A 25,515-nucleotide genomic window follows, 5' to 3' on the forward strand; every position below is an offset into this window, starting at 1 on the left:
ACAATAAAATATGTATTGAACTCTTACTAACTTCTGCAAATTTCTAATCGGAAATATAAAAGCAAAACAAAGGAAAATAAAAATTAATAATTAAAAAACAGTGCTCTACTGGATTGTTTGCATAACTCCCTCCCTCTTCTCTCTTTTGTATAATGAAAGAGTGTAAAAAAGAAAATCCATCTTAGGGTTAGAGAGATTTCTGGTAAGTTTATTAGCATACAGGTAGCTTAGAGTGACCACTCACACTTCTTCAGAATACCAGACCTTCTGATAATTCTGGGAACAGAGGGGGCTCACCCCCACCAGTGAGACCTTGAATGCAGTGTGCATGGTCACGCTGCAAGAAGGCCGCCATTTTGAAGAGTGTGTCATCACACCAGTGGGGGCAGGGAATACTATTTAAAATGGCACCCACCATCCAATACTGGACTAAACTCATCCAGTTTGGTCTCAGTTCTAGACGGGGGAAAAACCTTAGAAATGCAAGACTGTCTGGCTTAAAACCACATGAACTGACTGCCTAGTGTAGATTTTTTAATTGTTTTAATATCCTTTGTTGTGTAGTGCTTTTACTTAAAAATAAAATAGGCTTGCATAGGAAGTGCTGTGTGGTACCTTATAACTGTGGGAAATTACCCTACTCGTCTCCAAAGAGAAAGTAAGGTCTACTTAAGCAGAGTCTTTTACTAGGAATAACACAGGGAAGGCAAGGAACTGTTCAGCCTGGAGATACACCGGGTCAGATGGGACACAGATGTATCTCTCCACCCAAGAGGTGATGGCCAGGGGAGCCAGACGACTGAGTGTAGGTGCGCCTACTGTTCCACAAAGGGGGAGTGCAGAAGCAGTTGCCTTGAATTGCACCTGTATTCCAATACATATGGACTCAATACCCCAAATAAAAAAGCACAAACAACGGTGTATTAAAGAAACATTGATTAGTGGGGGGAAAAAAGGAAAGCAGATAGGAAAACAATGTATCATGTATTCAGTTTTTCTATTTTTTTTCATTTATCTACACGTTTCTACAATATGCTACAGAAATTACCACTCTACATCATTACCAGCTTCCAAACAATTAAGCTTAATAACCTATTAGAAACATACTACTAGGCTGCTTGTTGGGCTCATAGTTGAAGGACACAACCGCCTGGTTCTGCTAAAATTAAGCTCGCTGGAATTTCAGTAAGGCCCTGACGGAAGGCTATAGCATGAAATTAAACTAAGCACGAATATATAAAAGGGGAAATGTATTTTTCTCCTCTATAGGAGGACTTTACCATGCAGGATTTATTCCAATGTGTGGTTGTTTTACTTTTTCGTGGTGGTTTTGCTTTATTCTGGTTTGGGTTTTTTGCACTAAGTATTTAGACTTTGATTTAAAAGGACGGGGTATAAATCCACATCTACCCCCCTTCCACCCAAAATTAGTGATTTCCTATTTCTTTGTAAAGGGAATGAAACCCAGGATTTCTCGCTCTCATCATTCCTCTGCTCAGCAAATATCTGTGAAACATACTGGCTACAAGTCCCATCACACTCTAATGCTGGCACACAAAATACTGCCAGTTACTTTTTTAGCTCAATGAAAGAGATCTGGGATCGCTCTAAAACTTCCAGCCCTACTGTGGGCGTCAATATGATGCCACATGATGGATTTTTTTTCAATTTTTTTTTTTTTTTAAAGCCTAGGAAGTTACATACAAAAGTATGTTAAAAGATCATTATTACGGATACAATGTCAAATCAAGCACTCAAAAATAAGAAAATGCCAGAAGTAAGTTAACCTATGCATCTTAATTCAGCCCTCTTGAGTGAATGCATTATGATACAATCTACTTACATGATCATGTATTTTTTGCTGTTGGATTCTTGCCTCGTTCAGTGCTCAGGATGGACCTGCTCCGGGGATCAACCAGGGTTGTACAGCAAAAGAGACTCTTGTCTGTAGGACCCTTCTCCCTTGTTAGCTGCTATTCTCATATTAAACTTTCCGAACACTGAGCCCAAGCTTCAACATCAGAGTTTTCCCATCAAGTTTAACAGAGGCAGAATCAAGAGAATCATTTATATTTAATAGTTATCGAAGTGCTGGGTTGTTTTTTTTTCCATTACATCTGGATGAGCTGGCTCTCACATTTCAGCACACATTTTGTTTTAACATGATCACTACTTGTAGCTTAACAGTTTGATGGTTCTTAGCACTGAAATGGCAAACTCTCTTAAGACCACCGTCATTTATACACTGTTGTAACCTAGGAAACCCAGCATTGACAGATAGCTCAGGAATTGTTAGAACACACAATCTGTTAACTGCAGCTCTGATAATTAAATAATATTAAATTTGTACCTTCACACACACCTGAGTTTCCCTCTACTAGACAAGAATAAGCAATGAAGGATTATGCTGAGTTGAAAGCAATAATGTACCAAATTTACAAGAGGAGAAACAGAATTGGCAAAAATTTTCACTCTTTTTTTGTTTAATGGTTAAAGGTTAATTTAGTTTTTTCCACTCTTCTCAGAAGCTAGCATAATTTAGCATTCATCAATGCCTTATGTAAATATTATAGCTGTTGATGAAAAGAACAGGCCTAGGGGTGTATGTACTCATTTTTAGTAACGGAGGTCATATAAACAAGTAAATGAAAGACCTCTAATTTTACCACACAGCTGAGAGTCACAACCTGACAAAAATCCATTTACATAACACTTCACCGTGATTTTCATGGATACTGCTAGTTACACACAGTTTTTTGTTGCATGACCACCATATACATACCAGCATTTCTGAAAGATCAATATGATTTTAAGATATCTGAAGCCAATTGAAAATATATATATATTCTTTTTTCAACAGACAAGCGTTGTAATGCAGTATATTGTTCTTGTTGTGTCATAATAAAACACTTCTAAACTCTTCTAACACACAATAAATTACAACTTCATAATTTATTAATCTTCGGATCAAATAATTCTCCCAACCCACCATACCCTCTGCACCCCACACAAGAGTCTTTTTTTTTTTATTTTAATCTTACTCCACTTCTCAGCAATTCCTAAAAACAGTCTCTGAGGTAAAGATTAATTACAAAATACGACCATATGGATTTGCTACTATATAAAAACGATTTTAATAAATAATTCAACATAACACTTGCAGTGAGTAAGGTAAAAACAACAATCACTGGAATTCAAAGTAATTCAAAAGGTGGTTGGATCAGCCATACATTTACTGATATATCTTATACCCAAGGAAAGGTAATCTTTGCAAACTGTATATTGGCTCTTTTGACTAGCTATATTAGGGACTCCTCCTGGATTTCAAAAAGTTGTCCAGTTTCAGCACAGCAGCTCAATATAATGTGAAGCCAAGATGATCCAGAGTCATATATGGCTTTCCATGACTAATTCAATTCAACATTGAAATTACTCCTCTGCCCTACTTCCTTCTGAACTAGCTTTGTGATTCACCTCTAAATCCCAGGCTGGGAAATTCTGTGAAAGAGTTTTCCCAGAGAATCTAACCAACTTCTAGGAAAAGAGGTCTCTGCCCTGATCTGACTTTCCTGCCACCTGGAAGAGAGAAGAGGAATGTGCTTTTCATTCTCTTCTCCCTTCTTGAATACGGGCTCAGGATTCCCACCACTGTGCCCCCCTCCCCAGTCTTTTGCAGCTCACAGCTGTTTTAAGGGGTAAATCACAATTTATCTTTCAACAGTTTCATATACACTGCCTCTATTCTAAGTGAAGAAAGTAATCAAGTTGGTTGCTCTTAGGTCACAGAAAAGGCAAGAATTCATTTCTCCCGGCAAGAGAAACAAAGATAGACTTTTCTTTCCACACTTCAAGAACCACCCCCCTCCCCCAAACACACCCCGCAGCTCAGCACTGACTATGCCTGTACTGTCCCTTTCAGAACAGCAGTTCAATGAAGCCTTACTAGAGAAGCTGGTGAGCTTCTCTGCTGTTCAGAACATAGCACACTGAAAATGAACAGATAATTATAAAATGCACCGCTGCCCTTCCCACTCATTAGAGCAAGCTGCCTTCTTTGCAATGGCAATTTTTTATTTTTTTATTTTTTTAATCTTGGACATTATAACCAAACACCTGACTTTCACCATGCACTGAAATTTCCCAAATTTGACCTGTTACAGCGTCTGGGGGAACAAGTTGCACAAAAAAAGGACTCTGATGACAACACGCTGCTCTTTCCCAGCGAGTTTTTTCTCTAGCAACTAGCACCATGGTATTAATTTTCCTCTGTACTCAATATAAGTAATAATCCAATTATTTCTGGTAATTACAAGATGGAAGTAATATCTTCTAAAACACAATAAATTAGAAAGGTAGCATTTTCAATATGTAAAACTATATATTACCAATTTAGCTTTAACTCCTGTGATATGTAAGATGCATAACTAAGTTTTTGTATACAATTTTTTAGAAGATCTAAAATGTATTAAATGATTAAACAAACAACCTCCACCAGTAAATACTTTGCAATTGGTATCACTGAAAATGTTATACTAGTAAATAAATGACAATCTCACATATCTGGAGGATTAGATTCGAAAGGAAGATTTTTTTTCAGAACAGTTTGAATAAGGCCAGACTTATATTATATAGCTTGTGTCACAAACATAAAGGGAAGGGTAACCACCTTTCCATATACAGTGCAATAAAATCCCTCCTGGCCAGAGGCAAAACCCTTTCACCTGTAAAGGGTTAAGAAGCTAAGATAACCTCGCTGGCACCTGACCAAAATGACCAATGAGGAGACAAGATACTTTCAAAGCTGGAGGGAGCGGGAACAAAGGGTCTGTCTGTCTGATGCTTTTGCTGGGAACAGATCAGGAATAGATGTATTTGGTCATTGATAATTTACTGAGGCCTCACTCCTCATCAAATTAGTTCAAGTTAGGAGTAGTTTTGTCTCCATGAGGCCTGCAGAATCAGACACTGTACTAACTTCCCCTATCAAGAGGAAAGTATATGGAGGTGCACAGAAAAGAGAATAAAATACATACTTCATGATTGCAGGCAATATTTATGTTCACAGTGACAAAAGGAAACATGACTGATTGTTAAGTACATGGTGCCTGACAATACAGTCACCACGCAAGCAAAACTCATTGACTTTAAGGGGGCATTGCATGAAGCAGCATGATACCCTTGCATATATTAAATAAAAGGTGTCAATAATATAATTGTACTATGTCCTCTGCCACAGACTGCAAAAAAAAAAAATCTGTAAGTCATCATGATGAAGCACGAACTTGCAAAATATTGTAATTAACAAGCAGTAAATATTACCCCATATTAAATCAATGTATCTGATGTCCAGCATGGCTCTTGTATTCTCAGACATGAATGGGGGTTGGGGTATCCCCACACGTCATCAGTAGAAGATAGCTTAATGACCATTTTGAGTATTTACTCATTATTATCTTAGTGTTTTCTGTATGCATGAGAAAATTAACATGAAAGCAAAAAGGAGCCAGACTATGGCAAACAAATGTACCCTGTTGTCAACAGTTCCTTTATATAACAATTACTTTGTCTGTATTCTTCGCATCCAAAAATAAAACTGAAAGAGCAGACACAATGCATAGGTATTAAAGAAGATAAAGTGAGGAGTTTATAGCATGCGTTTAGCACACAATTTTGAATAGTTCCTTATTCTTCTTCTTGAGTTAAAGCTCATTTCTTTGAAGAGATTGTTATGAGGAAAGCTGTTTTGCTGAAACAGATGACATTATAACTTACCTGAATCAAGGATTCACTCAGCTTCTTTTCATCCACCTCTAAAATAATATTTTTTATTTCTTCATAAGGCATTCGGAAAGATCCCAGAAAGATTGCTGAAATTAAATACGAAGTTATTAAAAACAAATAAAGTCAAAAGTATGAAGCAACATCATATTTTAAGTAATATTTTTACTGCAAAAAACATTCAGAAATAGGTTAACTATAGGTCAGATTATCTACAGGAAAAAATGGATTTATACAGAAGACTACAAAATGTTTTAGCAAAATAAGTCGGTTATCTCATGACAATTTCTAATGACAAATGTCCACATTCTTAAAAAATAAAAAGGCAATTATATTTTTCCTCCTTGATGATTTGAACTGACAGGCCAAAGACTGAAATAAGTGCAGGGAACTGGACTAGATGACCTAGAGTGACCAGATGTCCCGATTTTATAGGGACAGTCCTGATATTTGGGGCTTTTTTTTTTTTTTTAAAAACCTAGGCACCTATCGCTCCCCACATAGTGTCCTGATTTTTCAAATTTGCTATCTGGTCACCTTTTGACCCCTTAAGGTCTCTTCCTGTCCTATGATTCTACTCTCTCATACTGTAACACACACCCTCACAAACACCGAAGCAATTTTCTATGAAGGGTAAAATGTTTGCACTGCTACTGTACCTACTGGACGTATGCTGTGAATAGAATATTTCAATCTTGTACTTTCAATCCTGCCCCTTTCACAAAAAGCACTCACATGTATGTGTAAATTGTGCACTTCAGATTGCTAATAATCTTTGGGAGCTGGTACTCTATAGCATTGTGTGAGATAAAGTGCTGAAAAAATGCAACATCAACAGCAGTACAACATTTCCCAAAGGGATAAACATGACGTGGGAAAAGACACGTGGCCCTCCTCCCCACCTCTACTGGGGTAGTAGCAGGGCCAGTACAGAGGTGAGCACATGCTGTATGCTTTTAAAGCCTAACACAGCTCTGAGGCTCTCAAAGAAATTTAAGATGAGTTAGCTGAAATATCTCAGGGAAGCCCCACTGCTGTGTGGCCCCTGTGCTAATCTATACTCTTCCAAATGGATTTTGGACTTAAAAGTCACCAAGTAGTCCTGATAGGCTACCACAGTTGCAACCATCTGAGCTGCAATAACATGAAGGGGTGTGTCAGGGTTCCTCCCCCACTCTGAACTCTAGGGTACAGATGTGGGGACCTGCATGAAAACCTCCTAAGCTTACTTTCACCAGCTTAGGTTAAAACTTCCCCAAGGTACAAATTAATTTTATCCTTTGTCCTTGGAATATCCACTGCCACCACCAAACTCTAACTGGGTTTACTGGGAAACGTAGTTTGGACACATCTTTCCCCTCAAAATCCTCCCAACCCTTGCACCCCACTTCCTGGGGAAGGTTTAGTAAAAATCCTCACCAATTTGCATAGGTGACCACAGACCCAAACCCTTGGATCTGAGAACAATGAAAAAGCATTCAGTTTTCTTACAAGAAGACTTTTAATAGAAGTAAAGGAATCACCTCTGTGAAATCAGGATGGTAGATACCTTACAGGGTAATTAGATTCAAAACAGAGAATCCCTCTAGGCAAAACCTTAAGTTACAAAAAAGACACACAGACAGGAATAGTCATTCTATTCAGCAGAGTTCTTTTTTCAGCCATTTAAAGAAATCATAATCTAACACTTACCTAGCTAGATTACTTACTAAAAGTTCTAAGAATCCATTCCTGTTCTATCCCCGGCAAAAGCAGCACACAGACAGACACAGACCCTTTGTTTCGCTCCCTCCTCCCAGCTTTTGAAAGTATCTTGTCTCCTCATTGGTCATTTTGGTCAGGTGCCAGCGAGGTTACCTTTAGCTTCTTAACCCTTTACAGGTGAGAGGATTTTTCCTCTGGCCAGGAGGGATTTTAAAGGGGTTTACCCTTCCCTTTATATTTATGACAGGGTGTCAAATCAGCTTGTCAGAGAAGTGTCTCTCAGATCAATTTCTACCAGAGACCCACTGTGGCCAAAGTTTCTACCTGAGGTTGGCTTCTGTGCCATCATTTTCAATACTGGCTCCATGTAGACTTCAACATTAACCAAGCCTTAGCACAGTTGTGTCAAGGTGAGCCATGTCTGTGCTAACACGAACACCCTGGCCATGATATGGCTCTCCATCCCATCTGACAATGATGTCACAGCATCATGTGGTGTTCTCATGTGGCTACACAGTCCAATCTGTGAGAAGCAAGATCGTGAACAGATGTCACAAGGGAACATGCAGTTTCCCACTGAATACTTGACAGGATGCTTGGCCTTTTTTTTAAAATCAGTTTTTCCACATCTATCTTCTTCAAAGTGTTTACAACCTTTACTGATAGTTGCTCTTCATTATGTCTCTGATATCAAAATTTATGTTGAATGAGCTAAGATTCTATTTAAACGTGGCAAAAATATTTTCACTGACCACCCCTCCTGTGCTTTCTGAGAAATCTTTCTTTCACAGTCTATCATCACTCATTCTAATAACATGACCAGGCCATAAGGTGAGCTTTGATAATTATTGCCTTGATACTCTTTCAACTATGTTAATATTTGAGCCTGTCTCTCAATAATGGACTTTCAGAATAGGAGAGAGACAGCACATGTGACCAACACAGAGGGACCTTCCTCTACACTGACCTAGCTGGGGATCAAGCTAGATGCATAGGCTGGTATACTGCAACTCCCTCAGGATAAGCTTTGGGAGATACTGGGCTTAATTAGAAGAGGTAGAGGGGCAAAGAAAGTTACACTCTGTGAACTGCGGTCTAGTCAGAACTTTCCCTGCTCGGTGGTAAGCCTGGGGTTGGCAGTGACCACTGCAAGCATAGAAAGACCTCACCATTTTAAAAGAGTTATTAGAAAGATGGAGGATTTCTTCCCAGGGTGTGGGGACAATTTCTGAGCAATTTTAATGGAGTGTCATTCTGGAAGGAAGGAATGAATAATGGAGGTTGATTATAAGATCTACTCAGATGCTTTGGAAGGCATGGGTTTTGGGATATTTTACCAAAGCAGATAGTTCACCCAAAAATGGTTCTCCACCTGGATGGTAACAGGGATAGTGCAGAATATAACATTCCTGGAATTTTTCCTATTTTGGTTCCAGTGGTTATTTGGGGAATGGAGTTTGCAAATAAAAGGGCTTGTTTCTGGTGTGACAACATAGCCGGTATACGTTATCCATAACCAGTCCTCCAGATCACACAGGGTTATGTGATTGGTAAGGGCATTTGTACTACCATGTTTAAGCATTAGCATCTATTTCTCTTCCAAGCATGTGCCCAGGGTTGATAATAGCACATGCATTGTCTCATTTTCAGATGGACAGATTTTGGGATCTGGCACCAGGAGCCAACACGGAACCCGAACAAATACCACTAACTATGGAATCTTGGCATATGATGGTTGTCAGTGTAGCACAGAGATCGGTATCTCCGCAAACATTGCAGAGTTAAATTCTGTGCAATTCCAGGATCTGGAAGGCCTGTCACCAATATGGCCCATTGCAGAGAAATATATGCTGCAGTGCATGGTGTTGTTAGCAATCCAACAACTGGCATCTTCAACCATCTCTACTCACCTATCAGCCTTTACATCTGTCAATAGGCTAAGCTGTTACCCAGTGTTTTAGTTCAAAGGTTTAGAGCAGGGTGGTCTGGAAGCACCAGCCTGAGTGAGGATACGTGTCATTCCATCACTGTTAACACACTTAGGGATCTGATGTAGATCCTGAAATCCATATGTGAGGCTGTGGACAGGAGATGGCCTTATTCAGGCTGGCATTTGTGGCAGCCTTTTTCGGAGCTTTTAAGATCAGTGAGCTAGTAGCTGGATCCTGTAAGGATTCTTCTGGCAGGTCTTTGGAACTGAGGGATATACACTGGAAGGGGTGATTGGTTATATTCACCTGGAAGTCGTCAAAAATGGATCAAGGGGGCGAGAGTGAATCCATTATTCTACAGGAAGGTGGCAAGCCTGGGATCTTCCCTGTGGAGGCAGCGAGGGCATACGTGGCAATAAGACCAGGGAGGATCTTTATTCATGGTGATGGGTGTCCCCTCACAACATATTAGTTTATTACAGTTTTAATACAGGGACTGATGAGGCTGGGGATCCCTACACATGAATATGGTTCCCTCTCATTCAGGATTGGGGCAGCAACAGCAGTCGCCCAGCTGAGTATGGGAGCTAGAGCAATTCAGGCAATTGGGCTTTGTCATTCTGAAGCTTACAGAATGTATGTGAGACCCCAGGTGGGGAATCATTATTACTTTTCCATTCTGTTTTCATTCCTTATGTGCATAGATGGGCCAGGCAGATAGTGGTATGGTTCTGCAATTCCCCACCACCACCTCCACGACCACCACTTGGCCAGGGAATATGAAGAGGACTTGCTCCTTAAGGAATTTATCAAAGCTGCCTTTAAGAATCAATGCAGAGCAACACAATGTCATCCTGCCACTAAGTATGGAGGCCACAGCTCTACCTTAAAGCTCAAAACCGAAATAAAAGTAGCTTGGTTTTCACAGGTAGTGACCACCTCTAGCTATCACTAAATTCAATGGGATGAGGGGGGGGGGGGGGAAGACGGGAGACAGAGATAAGACCAACTGTTTAGGTCAATTGGTTCTGTGTCATAAGGCTAACTTTAGGTGACCAAGTCATAAAGGTTTGGCCTGACTGAGCTCTTAGCCCATGATAGTTGGAAAATGAGAACCTACATGTTTCTCAGCAGTACTAATTAATAACGTATTTTTTCTGTAAGCCTGCACATATTTTGTTGCTACATTTTTAAAATACTTTCCAAAAATCCTCATTAAGTAGAATGAATTATATAGGGTCAGATTGCAAGGCTATTCTTGAAAGCACGTGGGCAACAAGGCAGGCATATACTAGCGTTATCATAGATGGTAGTAATAGATTCTTTATTCCAAAAATTAACAATTGTATTGGGCAGAAGTATCTGCCCTTGCTTTCAGGGTAAATTATACTGGTTTAGTGAAAATAATGGTAAAGAACAGACATAATGATAATAACTAAATGTTTTTGTTAACCTATTTAAATATTAAAGATTTCCCAGTTTAGGATAGGACTTGCAGCCTGCACAGATATTAACTGGGGACTTCCAAACACAAATGTGTGAAATACTTCAAAGCTTCTCCATGTGTTAGATTCAATGGGTAAAGCTTTTCATTTTAAAATGTTTATTTGTTTTAACATTTCCTATTCCACACATTAAATGAATCACTGCATCAATGTACACACCTCTTGCTTTATATAAATTTTGCAAATTCACAATCCAAGTAATTCTCAACAATTATTCCACCCTTCATAGAAAGGTTTAATGGCAGTAAGACCTTGCATTACTAAGATTTCATTATATTTCCAAGACACGTAACATTACATTTAGAAGTACATATATACTATGAAGTGTTACTTAAACAATTAGTACAAATTAACTTATCTAAATGAAATGCGTTTTGTGATTACTAGCTCTCCTACTCTCGCTTGCTCTTGTGCTCTTTTAAACAACAGGTCACACAGTCATTAGTCTGAATTAGTTCTCTGGTACAATAGCAATAAGTCAAAATGGAATGTGCTTTAGATGGCTAGAGGGGCACAGCTATTGAGAGACAAGTCCAAGCTTTTTCATGAGTCATGCTATCACAGAGTCCCAAACAGCAGCTCCTAAGAAATTTCCCTGGAGGGAGATGTGGTGCAACAGAAAATGAAGTTACTTACCTGTAACTGGAGGTTCTTTGAGATGCATGGCCCCTACCTGTATTCCGCTGACGGTTATGCACATGTGCCGGGAGCTGGAGCTTTTAGTGTTCGACAGTCCGCACAAGCATCCTGTGCCACCTCATGGTTAAGCCTGAGGTGATAAAGGATGCAGCAGGCAACTGGCATCTCCAGTTCCTTCTCTACCACAGATCTATGGGATCCACAGCAGAGGGAAAGTACGGTGCGTTTGGAATACTGATAGAGACCACACATCTCAAAGAACCTCCAGTTACAGGTAAGTATGTTCATTTTCCTCTTTGAGGGATAGTCCCTATTGTATTCCACCGAGAGCGAGTAACCAGCACTACCTATGTGGGAAGATGGTGTAAGGAGACTGTGGAATGGAGAACTGCTGCTCCAAATGAATCACCCATGGCAGAATCATGCACTAGAGTAGTGTGTGTGGAATAAGATGTGTATCGAACACCACATGGCTACCTTGCATATGTCTGCAAGGGGCACATTGTGGAGTGCGGCTGTAGTTGATGCTTGTGCTCTCGTAGAATGGGCCCAAATCTCTTCAGGAGGATTGTCCCAATAATTGATAGCAGTGCATAATGCACCCTGAGTCCCTCTTGGAGATTCTCTGGGTGGAAATGGCTTGCCTTTGAATCTCTCTGCTATGGCTACTAAAGCCGCGGAGATTTCCGGAAGGGCTTTGTCTAATCAAGATGAAAAGCCAAAGCTCTTCGAACATCTAACAAGTGAGACCTCCCTTTTCCATTAGAGGTGTGAGGCTTGGGGAAGAAGGTATGTAAATGTATGACTTGACTGAAGTGGAACTCGGAAACCACCTTGGGTAGGAACTTAGAGTGAAGACGTAAAGAGACCTTGTCTTTATAGAAAGTGGTGAAGGGGGAGGAGGGTTAGCTACCATGTCTCCCAACCCTCCTAGCTGATGTAATAGCTATGAGGAAAGCGACTTTCATGGAAAGGAGAAATAGCGAGCAGGAGGGAGTGGTTGTCAATGAGGTGAGGTCCCATTGGGGGGTGTCAAGGCTGATTCCCCACTCTGGCACTTCGAGTGCAGAAGGTGGGGGCCCGCAAGAATTCTAAAAATTAATACTGGCCACTCCAGGCTTGTATTAAACTCCCAAGGTTACAACTTCTCTCTGACCTTGGATGGGTAGATGCTGCCACCACCTAAATGCAAAAAAACAAACTAACAAAAAAACCCTTTTGAGAACCCAGGAAGGCGCACTTGGGAATTCCTTCCTGTGGGGTAGCCTCAAGCTCTTTCACTCCCCCAGCTTTATGGCTCAGAGTGCTTAATGGCAGCTTTATGGAACTGAGTGCCAGTCCCGAGTCCTTCAGAAAGAGGAAATACCCCAAGGGTAGTGGGATGCCCATCGCTTCGGGGACAAGGCCCTGTCGTGTAGCCCAGGAAGTGAAATCCATCCATTTGGCTCAATATGAGCACCTTGTGGAGTCTTTCCTGCTGCTTCAAAGGACACTTGCACTGGCCATCAATCGACGGGTGTGCAAGTTGGGGTGTCTGAGTCTGCTGTTGTGTTGAGTAGCTCTGGGAACAGCCAAAGCATGAATGGAAGGTGCTTCAACATTCAGAGGAGAAGTGGGAGCCAGAATTGGTAAGGCCATCAGGGGGTGATCAGGAGTTGCTGCTTTCTCTCATCTGACCTTGTGGACTACTCGTGGTAGGAGGAGCCAGGTGGGGGCGGGGGAAAGCACAGCATGTGCAGTCCCACCAATTCATGATTAGGGCATCCCACAGAGACTGGGCTCTGATTTCTCCCCTTGAACAATATTGGGTGCAGCTGGTGTTGTTGTGGAATGCAAGAAGATCCCTCACTGGAGTTCCTCATCAGTCAAAGATGTCCGCGACTGCAGAGTCACAAGGGTGGAGCGGGGGTGTTGTAGCTTGGAACACTCTGAAGTCACCTGGATGACCAATGAGTTCGGTAGAGAATGAGAGAACAGGAACATTGACCCTTTGGTAGGGACACAGTATTACTTCTCAGCCCCTTTCAGGATGTGTGGCTGGGGTATGCCAGTGCATGCCAACTGGAGGATGGCACCACTGGTTGGTAGGACCACACTCACTGGTATCAAACTGTATAAGATGTCAAGCAGCTGGTGCTGACTGTCTTGTACCTCCTCTAAGGGGATCTATAGGACATTGGCTATTCTCCACAGCAATTCTTGGAACTGGTGATAGTTGTCCAACAGAGAGGAGGGGATTGAAGGAGTGGCTGCGTCTGGAGAAGATGAGGGATAGCGGTGAAGTTGGGCTAACCAGTGCGTCAACCAACACTGTCGGAGCATCTACCTGACAAGGGTTGTGGTGGCAACGTGGAGAAATTCTCCTGAACCTAGTGGGATCTTTCAGAGCATGAATATTGGGGCCACAACCCGGTTGACCTGCTGTTGCATAGCCTGGGACCAGTGCCAGATAACAACTATGTGGATAAGGTAAGGTGGGGAACTACCATGGAGCCACTGGAACATTCCAGTAGTCATGCTTCCAGAACGATATGGACACAGTGTCAGACATCCGTATCGTCTGAATCAAAGGAGTCAGAATTCTCACCAAATGGTGGTACTGTCGGAATTACTGGAATAGAAGGCAGCAGGGACATAGCAGTTGAAATGTCCCTTCAAACTGGTGGTAAGATCGGGGCTCATGGAGACGGCAGTCCCTCCAGTGCAAACAACTCATGGGCACTCAGGGATCTTCCCAATCTCCTGGGGTATCTGTTCTGGAGGGAACTGCATCTATCTGGAGACTGACAGTTCCCGGGACACCAGTGGAGCTGGAGGAGATGGAGTGGCAGGATCTGTAATTGATACCGGCAGATCCAGCAATCAGTGCATCCATTTCTCAGTCTCGTGAGACATGGAATATGGCCAGAACTCATGGACAGTGCCAAATCCTTCACAGACTTGGAGTAAAACTTACTGCCATGCTTAATATGCGCATGCTTCCTTAGTTCATGGCTATGCTCCGGTGTGAAGTCCTTAGCATTGGTACTGGCGAAACACTATGGGGGTTCTGCAGTATGGGGAGCATTCTTCACCTGTTCAGGCTGATGTACAGGGGGGTTTCCCTAGCCATGAGCCGAAGCCGGTCCCATGGCATCCTCCATAAAGTCTTTCCTGAGGTAGAGAGTCTGGTTCTCTTGAGTACGGTCAGGAAAGGAGAGGCAGATACTGCATGTGGCTATGATATGGCTTTCCCTACAGAAAGTGCTGGTGCTCATCACTGATGGAAAATGAGTAGGAGCAGGCAGTACAGGTTTTGAACCCTGGCATCTCTGGCATAATCCAGTACCCAATCCCAGGTACTGGGGGGAAGAGGGGAAGGGAGTAGTCTGGCAGAAAACACCATTTAAGTGGCGCCCCAATTTCTAAATCTGCTACAAAAAAGGTGGAATCAAACAAAAAAATACAGAACAAACAATAAATCTGAACTATGAACAGTTTGGATATTTTTATAAACTTTTGGAGTAGAAACTCCAACTCAGACCATGTGGCAATGAGAAGGAACTGGAGACACCGGCAACCTGCCACACCTTTATCGCCTTGGGCAAAACCATGAGATGGCACAGGGTGCATATGCGGACTGCCAAACAACATTATTTTCAAAAGGTCAGGGTGCATTATGTGCATGCATAACCCTCAGTGGAATACAATTACTCAAAGAACAAGGTCTACTGACGGTAAAGAGCAGTAAATCTTGAGTGAGTTTTGACTGGAAATGTGCCTAGACCTGAAGAGAAAGCCATTTGAAGTAGCTACTTCTTTGACTCTCTTTTTCCTCCTAAGAAGCTATGCCCAGACCCACAGAAGTGACTGCAGGCTTGTTGAGAGAATGCAGTTGTGCTCCTACTTTCCCACTGCATGAGTCTGGAGAATCGTCAAAACCATTTTGCTACACTGCGTTTCACGCAATATAATGCATTATTTGTCCAGAGTTCAGCAACAAGCAGATGAATAAGGAACTGGGTTCTGCAGAACAGCTGCAGCATCATGAGGAAAATAAATGTTTATTTCATTATTTTCCTTGTAGACTGAAAATGACAAGATAAGAGGAGGAAGGGGAATTAACACAACAACCGGTTAAAGCTCGTTTGCAAGCTCATTTTTCTGCTTATCGGATAAATGATTTAATACTACTTACACAGATTTTGTGCTGTTTTTCCATCCAAGATTCTTAATTCTTTAACTCGTTTTTTTGGCAGAACTACTTTCTTTTCTTCTGTATCATCTACTGCCTTTTTAGCTGTAAAATAAATGTGTACATATGAATTTCTAATTCACCAATAATAGTTTTAAATTTTTAACAGATACGACTTCATTTAAGACACTAATGCTACCTTAGAGGGGAAAAAATAACTTCTCAATTTTTCTTCAGTTCAAGGGAAAAGAAACATGTTAACTCACAATAAGATCTTCTCAAACACAATGGCAAATAAAACAAAATTAAAAAGCAGTAGAAGGGCCATACAGAATTTACAAACTGAAATTTGATAGGACACTGGGATGTATACTTCCGCTCTTGCAAAAATACTAAAATCACAGAAACTGGTTGTTTTCTCAGTTTTTCTTGGATTTTGAAATCCAACACATTCAACAATAAACTCTCCAGTGATTCAATACAGGTCAAAGAAGATGAGAGCTATCTGCTGAAGCACCGCCATTTCCTGTACCGTCCTGAAGGTTTCCCTTACAAGAACCCATCAGTCACAAACCAGTTTTGTTTATGAGATCTAATGACAATACTCTCAAAACTGTAGGCATCTATTACATTTTTAATAATTTAATCAAAATTATAAATACCATTGTTGTAATGCATAAAATCAAATCAGAACTTTTATGAATATTCTAGGTTTTGGATTAATACATTTGCTTATCTGACTGAAAGTTTTATATTTGGAACTTATAAAATGATATATACTAACACACACCATTTAAATTTTAAACACGTACATATGAACACTTTTTTGCATAACTGGACAAATATTTTTCATGCAAATTTCACAGGTACCAATTAAATTAATCTTAAATTCTATCAAGCAAATGCACACACATGGCTTTCTTTATATCTGACGGTCCTTAGAGGTAATACAAAAAGGGAAAAAAGGGTTTGTAGATTTGCTTTTTAAGATGCTTAAAGGTGGTCTCTAAAAGTTCGTTGTTTGTTTTTCAACTTTAGGAAATTCATATTTTTATTATTCTGGAAGACAATAATGAATGCCAAACTAATGAAATTATCTCATCACAAAACACATATGGATGACAGCTGAGCAACGGAAAAGAGAAGGCACATTTAGTCGTTCTGTGTACAACTTGCTCTTTGTTTGTTTACACTTTTTGAATTTCCAGTGACCAATGAACGTTTGGAAGAAACCAGGTTTCTATCAAAAATGCAACACTTCACCTCCTTCAACTGTAACATGGGAGTAAACAGCACACTTCTTCCAAGAGCCCTCTACCCAAAAAAAACCCAACGAAACACTTTCAGGAAAACCAGGACACAACTGCAAAAAATCATTTAACCTAGCTTGTACCCTTTTCTAGGTCATCTTTAAAAATGATGATACAAATATTTGTCCATTTGAGATTAGAACTGAGACATAACTGAAGGATACAAATCAGGAATGAGTAACTGTCACCTAGGATCTGATCCTGCAAACACTTCTACACATAAGTAACTTTACACAACAGAGTAGGTCCATTGAGCACAATAGCAACGGCCTACTCCCATGCTTAAAGTTACTCAAGTGTTCATATCTGCAGAATCAACAATTCAATTAGTATATAAGGATATCAAAAGCAGGATTAAATTTTACAACTATCAGTCACCAATAGACTTATTGGCTATCACCTCCCTCTCTATTCAATTGAAAGCCTTCCCCAGTGTCTGGGGGACAATCTTGTCCCAATAATTGTCCCACTTCCCAGTGCTTCCCTTCCTGTAGTGAAGTTATATGGACCTGCATTTCCAAAATGTCATAGTTACTTGTTTTCAGGATCAGGAAGGAATTTTTTTCCAGTCGGGCCAAATTGGTGAAGATCTGGTGGGGTGTGTTATGATGCGTTTGATATATATATATATATTTGGGGGGGGGGGGGTAGGGGGAGTGGAGGTTTGGTGGTGTGCGTGTGTGCGCGCGCGCATTCCTTGCAGCATTGTGGAGCAGTTAGATTAAAAGGAAAAACAACGAGAATTTTAATATTAAGAGATAATGTACAAATGTTTTGTTCATCATAATTTGCAGCCAATGTCCAGTGAAAATAAAAAAGGCCAGATCCCAGAGTTAAATGAGACCCGGGATTTGGCTGGTAGATCTTTTGTCTGTAGGAAGAAGGGTAAACCTTAAAATTTCACAGACAGAGGTTCCCCTGGCTACCTCCCTCACAGATGGAGGGCTAGAGTATTCAGAAGTGAGCTGAGTCCTAGAGATAGGCTGAAAAGAGTCTACCCTGAATCACTGGTTATATGGTTGGAGCCCTGTAACTCCGCACAAGATCCAATTAAATGATGGTGCAAGAGAAGGGGCTAGCATAAAGCACCCCTCATCTATTGTTAAATTAAGAAAGTTACTGCTGGCAGTTTAAATCCATTTTGTCGTTCATTTACCTACATGTCTTGATCAATATTTGTAAATTGTCATCAGAGGGTCTACTCTGCCACTGCATTTGCTCCTGTTTATTATATGGTAATGGACATTATGCACAGGTGTTGTTGGGAGAGCTCTCTTGGGAAAGTAATGACAAATATTTACTCCTCAGACAGTAATTTAATAGTTAATATCCATGCAAATTTTAACATTCACACAGTAGCATAGATTGTGGCTAGTAAAAGTACTGGGGTAAGGCAGTTATTCCAAATTTTCAATAATGATTAAAACTAACAACTCAGGTAAGTAGCAGTAATTACTTTACTAAGTAACATATTTCTACTACATTTTCTTATTTCTTACAAGTCAAATATTTTATATAATATTGTGTTAAAAATTCATTAGTTTTGCACTGATGCGTGGATATCAGCATAAATAAACTAAACTTGTTTATGATCCTTTCCCTAGTCTAGTTTAGTAAAACTGTCCTTTTGTAATGTTTGTGGTTACAGCACTCCTCTATTAACTTATATCCCAGTAGGTACATGCAACATGACAAGTTGTTTAGCTGCTATATGTAACCAAGATTAAAATGCAGTTTAACAAAGTAACATTGAATGATTAATACAGTAATAGCTAAACATTAATCAAAAACCTAGAGAATGCAACCCGGTAGTATTTCCATTCATCTCTATTATTTATACCATTATGCCTTATATTTGAAAGAAATCTGTAGGTTTAAAAAAAAAACACTTATTTGAATGTGTGTGTAGGTGTATATACACACACACACACGCACTACTGGAGATAAGGATATGGTTAAGTCCTCTGCTGCCATTGCTTTTTGCATTCTCTCCCCCTCCTCTCCCTTCACTGAGACAATATATTGTGCATTAATAGGATGTGTCACTCAGAGAATTAATTATATTTCATTATTAGTTACATTGCCATGGTAACTTGAGCAACTCTTAATCAACCTTAACATATATGTTGAATTATACACCAGTAGGTGCGTGCTCAGTGAGTTTAAGTAGTATAACCATATTTGCATCTGCAGTAAAATACATAGGATAGATTTATGTCAGTGATCTTAAATGACGATGTAAATTAACGGGGAAAATATAAACAAATGATTCTCTATTCTAGCTGGACTGCAAAGCAAATAAGCATAATTTTAATTTTAAATCCTATTGAATACCCTTTACCATGGCATCTTGACATCTCCATTTAATTTAAAAATTAAAGAAATCTACAAATGGATGACAGTAAAATTCCAAGATTATCAAACTTTTCCAGAGTGTAGACTCTGCCCTAATAGAGACAGTTTCTTAGACATCTCTCCCATTCAGTTGTGTGGACCACTTTCCTCTTTCATTCTTCTTACAACATCCCCATGGAAACTATAGCAGTTGCATAAATGGAAGATAATATTAGAGAAGTAGTGTATATCTAGCTTCCTTTTGATGGAAAAAAGGAGTGATCACATAATAAGCAAGCTCTTGAAATCCCATGCATATACTATGGTAAGTATGAATAAAATCATGTAGGAACCTTCACTTTGATCACGGATACATTACTTTTTTTTTTTTTTACTTTGTGACTAAGAAATGTCTGTGTCAGATGTTATACTAACATGCATTGTTGACTTCAGCTTAATACAGTACTTGTTGTGGACCACATATGCAATGTGTTAACAAACATGTATCTGAAATAAACTGACTTCATGAAACAAGAGCAAGGTCAGACATTTCAACAAAGGCAATTTTATTTTTGTCTTGTAATTTCCGTAGTTTTTGAGCATGGTGAATCTTTTGACAATGTTTTCTGCAACAGCCATTACTTTACTGCAATCTTTACATGTGTGCTTGTGTATGCACATACACACAATAGTTGAAATATATATAAAATGTGTATACAAATGTTAAAATATAATACTTAGGAAGGAAGATGTCTTTAGACTCAATGAGTTGCAGTGCAGAGATATATTTATATATATACACACACACACCACTAAAGTCTGAAATCAGATTTCTTGTGTCAGAGAAAAGGTTGCTATACAAATTTTGATTTCTTATTCGTACTCATGTAGAGTACTGATTAATATGTTAAAAGAGAAAGAGGAAGTGATTTATAAATTCTGTGTCAGACCCTTATCTCAGGGTTTCCAGTACATTAAATGTTTGTGTTATTTAGAATCCTAAATTCATTCTGAAACAGTGTTTGTGTTATAATTTTATACTAATTGTTGTTTTTGTAATTTACAAAATATATCTCCCAAAAGGGATACTGCATTGAAAGAAGTGAATATAATTTTTACTTAACCTGAAACCTATTAATCAAAAACTGAACAAAAAAAAAAAAAAGGGGGGGGGGGGGGGGAGAAAGCACGTCACTGGGAAGCATTTGTTCAGAAAACATATTTCAACAAAAACAAAATATTCATAGATATGTTGAAAATCAGGGTAATTAAGAAATTAGCCTCATTCTGAGTGTTAAGACAAAAGCAGGTTACAGTAAACAAGCATTCATTGTTTCATTGTTTTACTTGGTTGAATGCTGATTTATACATTAATTATTCTTCACTGGCAAACTCCTGTATTCAAAATACTTGGTTCTCAAGAAAAAAAAAAAACCAACACATAATGAAATGGACAGCATGAGATTAATTTTAAATAGAAAACAATACTTTTTTTTTGTTTAGTCTGCTTTAAAGATAGATTTCCCTAAATTGGCATGAGTGGAACCTTTCTTAATTAATTCACTAAATTAATTCACTTAATTATTCACTAAAAGACCAAAAGAAACGTATCTTTTAACTTCTGCACATCAGTGCCTCATAATCTCTACACATATACAGTGATTTCACTTTTTTATTCTTTGCTTCTCTTCATTCTCTGCCTCAACCAGAAAGGGAGAGATAATGTGACTCAAATCAAGGAAAATTAAAAGGTTCAGGTGTTGGGAAAGGCCAGCAACAACTCTTTCCAGAACAACAAAGAGAGTCTAAATTAAACATGTTGGTAAGCAATCAAGATTTTGTTTTCATTTGGTGTTATGTTCTATTTTGTGAGTAACAATGTATTTGTTTATCAAAGCTGGAGGAAAAAGAGCTGATGCAACCTGCTGTAAGAGATTGTTTTCCATTCCATTCTTCTATGTTATGTACTGCATATACAGCTGTAAAGCATGTGTCTTCAGTGATACCTACATCTGTGAACTAACTAATATATCCCACAGAAAGAACTATTTCCATTTTACACCTGTTTAGCCTATGAAGACGTAACAATGACATTAGTCAAAATGTTCCAGAAGTTCAAAATATATAAAACAAGATTAATGGTACTAATCACAAGGAACACACACAAACATGTTGTAATGGTTCAGAGACCTAATTAAGAGGAGGGAAGGAGGTTACTCTAGTAGTTGGTACAAAAATCTGTAAGCACACATGGCTTTTGTAAATTAGCAGTTGTATGTTAACTAATATACTTGTACACCTGTTCATTCACTCAATTACAGAACACCATTAAATGTTACCACTACAATATGTTTAGCGGCCCTAACAGCATTAAATAAGATTTTATATTTTACCCTTTGAGTTGACATTTTCTCTTTTTCTTTAATTAGTTGGTTTTAGAGTTTATAAAAGGGACTCGGAGTGCAGCCTAAAACAACATTCAGCACAGTGAGCATCCCTTCAACTTCTCAGACAAACACTATGTTAAGATGGCATTAAAGTTGAGACCACATCAGCATAACAGTTTGATTGATTGATGCATAAGGGTTTGTAATCCCGATATAAAAGAAGATAGTGTTTTAGAAAGAACAGTTACTTACATTACAGTAATTGTGGTTCTTGGAGGTATACTGTCCACACAGATTTCACTCTTGATGTGCATGTGCCCCAGGCACACAAAATCAGATTTTTGAATAGCAGTGTTCAGTGTGCCCTGGGAGCCTTCACAACCAATGAAGCTGAGGCGATAAGGGTCAGAGTGGTCTCAACCACTTCTTACTTCCTTCACCAATGAAGAAGTCCTTACGGAAGGATTAAAAATTAGCAGGTTGTGGGATCCATTTGGACAACACATTTTGAAGAACAACAATTTCTGTAAGGTAAGTAAGAGTTGTTTCTTTGAACAATTGAATACACAGATTCCACTTTTGGTGATTAGCAGGCAGTATACAATGCCTCGAGATGAGTAAAAAGGAATCCTACTTGAAGATCAACCAATGGACCGCTGTACCGAAACTTGCATCTGGTCTAGAGGCCAGCCCCAGAAGACTTGAGAGTTCCTCTTAGGGACTCTTGCCTAAATTGTCTGACCCATTTCCAGGGTTATCCATGGTGAAGATGGGTCAGAGTCTAGCAGATATGCTCTGAAGAAGCTGAACAGTATTCTTCTTTCATAGGAGTGATTTGGACAAGCGTCCTCTGCCTATTAAGGGCTATAGTTACTTATTTCCTCTCTTCATCTGACCAAGGCTAAAGATGCCAGAACCAGTCCCCTGGCTGAATCAGCCTGTGCTGAGAACAGTCTTGGTGCTATCTTCCATCCATACCCATGAGTCCAGTTGCTGGTGCTGATGTGCTCAGTGTAGGCATTTTCAGTGCAGTCACCATAGGTACAAACTTATCTGGCACCAGGACACTCAATGCCAAAAAGAGGTATGCCGACTGAGTGCTACTGAGGGGGAAGGGAAGAAGGTGGCACAGTGTTTACTATGTGAAGTGATCATCGGTGCCAATTTCTGTAGCTCTGCCTTGAGGCTTTGGAATGTTGGAGCATTGGGGGAGGATTTTTATTTCCTCACAGGGAGGGAGATTTGTATCTACCCTGGTCCTTGAAGTGGTGATTTTTACAGCCACTTTTTGAGTCAACACCAGAGCAAAAGAATGGGACCTCTGAGTGTGCTGTGAGCTCTGGGTGACATGAAAGATCACCAGGGCATGAGAGAAGTGTGACTGACTAGGTGGAGATCTCTCCAATTGCTTATTGGGATCAAAAAATGTCTGATGTTTCTAAAAGATGCAGCTGCAGTCTACCTTTTCAGAACACAAAAATAGCCATATTGGGTGAGACCAATGGTCCATCCAGCCCAGTATCCTGTCTTCTGACAGTGCACAATGCCAGATGCTTCAAAGGGAATGAGCAGAACAAGGTGATCATCAAGTGATCCATCTCTCGTCATCCAGTTCCAGCACCTGGCATTCAGACGCCAAGGGACACCAGAGCATGGGGTTGCATCCCTGATCATCTTGGCTAATAGCCATTGACGGACCTATTTTCTTTGAACTTATCTAATTCCTTTTTTTTTTTTTTATCCAGTTATAGTTTTACATCCCTTGTCAAAGAGTTCCACAGGTTGACTGTGTGTTGTGTGAAATAGTTTCTTGCCTTCAGAGTGTGCTTTGAAAAAGATTTGCATACTGAGCAATGCTCAGAAACATGTCCTTCTAGACATAAAAGACATCTCAAGTGCTCATTGCTTACAGGCACTGATATGTCTCAGGTCTGATCAATCTCAAATCCTGGAGACATAACGTCGACAATTGTGGTTCTATGTGCAGAGGCAAGGAACCCTATCTTGCCCATAACATGAAGTAATACTTTATATAAACCAACTGGTTGAATTAAACTTAGACATACGCTTACCACCATATTGGCCAGGTGCAGTGGGGGTTTCTTCACCATCCTCGCAGCAGGTTCAGGTGGGCTCTGTTCATGCACAGCATGATGGGTGGTAGGCTGTATGTCGCAACTCTTTATTTAGGTGTATAGCGGATGTTCAGTGCAGGCACTCCATAAATTAAGGCACAAAAGAACAGATAAATGGCTTGGGAAAAGAACTGATCAAAGGTGCTTGGTAACTGAGCAAGCCGGGGGCAGCTGGGGACTCCTCTGATTGGTACAGCAGGGAGCCAACCCCCCATCATTATAGTCCACCTTAACCCCTCCTACAAGTGGGGGGGTGGGGTCGGTAAGGTCCCGACAAGGGAATTCCTGGGTGGACCTGCATGAAAAGGGGTGGAAGCCCCCCTGCACCTCTGGAATTGGAGGTTCCTGGCAGTGGATCTGCTGGAGGGATATGAATGGAAAGGTGTGGGGTGGGGGTGGGCTGAAAAAAGCACTCCCCCCCCACTGAATTGTGGGGGTTTTCGCTTGCACTACAGGTTAGTCCCAGACATCTAATAATAAAGTTGCAGCCTGATTAGAGCCATATCTAATGTCTCCTGTCATTCTTTTGGCATAGCCAGACAATGAGATCTTGCACACCAGTATGCATGTACACCAAGAGTGAAATCCATGTGGACGATCACTTGAAAAAGCCCTGGTCCCGTGTCCCGCCACAGCAAAATGATGGCTGAACATCTTGAGTGTTAAGTTTTGCCAGTATTGTCATCTGCTTTTTGTTATAAAAATATCTATTAAAAAAACAGAAGAGTTGCACAGTGCAATTTAAACAGAACACTGCGTGGCAAACATACAATGTGCAGCTATTTTACATAAAGAGATACTGAGTAAGAAGAGTAATGCCGATGTCTGTTCTTCTTACGTAAAAAGCATCACTCTATCAGCAGTTTTGACAGTTATGTTACAGTGCGTTAGTTCCAAAATACGCTATTATATTATAAAACCTTATTGAAAAGAATGACATTTCTATCCTGGATTTCAATTGGACTTTTTATGCTTTAAATAATATGCAGGAAAATTATCTTGATATATTATGTATAGTAATCATGTGGTTGATGTATCTTATGTTTATGGAGGAATTAAAAAAAAAAGACCTATACTGAAACATGAAATGGCTGTCCAGAACTAGAATGAGTTCAGACTCAGATTACAGGTTTCCACTCACTAACTGGACTGAGGAATATCTGTTTATTAAGAGCACCATACCCAGTGTATTAGAGGCTACAGTCTATTAAAGCTGCACTGCCTTGATTTCATAACGTATTGTGACAAAGTTCCTCCCCTACCTTGGTGGGTCTTGCTCTTACTGGCGGATTTGCTCACCTCGGAGATTCAGGCCAGCCCTCAGTTTGATTGTTTTCGTGAACCCACAGTCCAGGTCAACTTCTCCTGTGTCTGATCAGGATTTGGGAGGTTTGGGGGGAACCCGGGCCCACCTTCTACTCCGGGTTCCAGCTCAGGGCCCTGTAGAATGCAGCTGTCTAGAGTGCCTCGGGGAACAGCTGTGCGACAGCTACAACTCCCTGGGCTACTTCCCCATGGCCTCCTCCCAACACCTTCTTTCTCCTCACCATAGGACCTTCCTCCTGGTGTTTGATAATGCTTGTACTCCTCAGTTCTCCAGCAGTATGCCTTCTTACTC

General features: G+C 40.1%; 1 protein-coding gene across 10 annotated transcripts in view; it reads right to left on the minus strand.

Annotated features, from left to right (window-relative positions):
• DIAPH2 (diaphanous related formin 2) overlaps positions 1-25,515 on the minus strand; it is an 811,416-nt gene that overhangs the window by 485,688 nt on the left and 300,213 nt on the right. For all 10 annotated transcript variants that reach the window (XM_037908252.2, XM_037908255.2, XM_043522784.1 and 7 more), the window contains 2 exons: positions 15,735-15,836; positions 5,773-5,867 (listed from right to left, as the gene is read on the minus strand). In XM_037908252.2, the coding sequence (XP_037764180.1) occupies positions 5,773-5,867; positions 15,735-15,836 (197 nt within the window). The remainder of the gene's footprint in view (positions 1-5,772; positions 5,868-15,734; positions 15,837-25,515) is intronic.

Source organism: Chelonia mydas, chromosome 9 (genome assembly GCF_015237465.2).
Source record: "Chelonia mydas isolate rCheMyd1 chromosome 9, rCheMyd1.pri.v2, whole genome shotgun sequence".
NCBI lineage: Eukaryota > Metazoa > Chordata > Testudines > Cheloniidae > Chelonia > Chelonia mydas.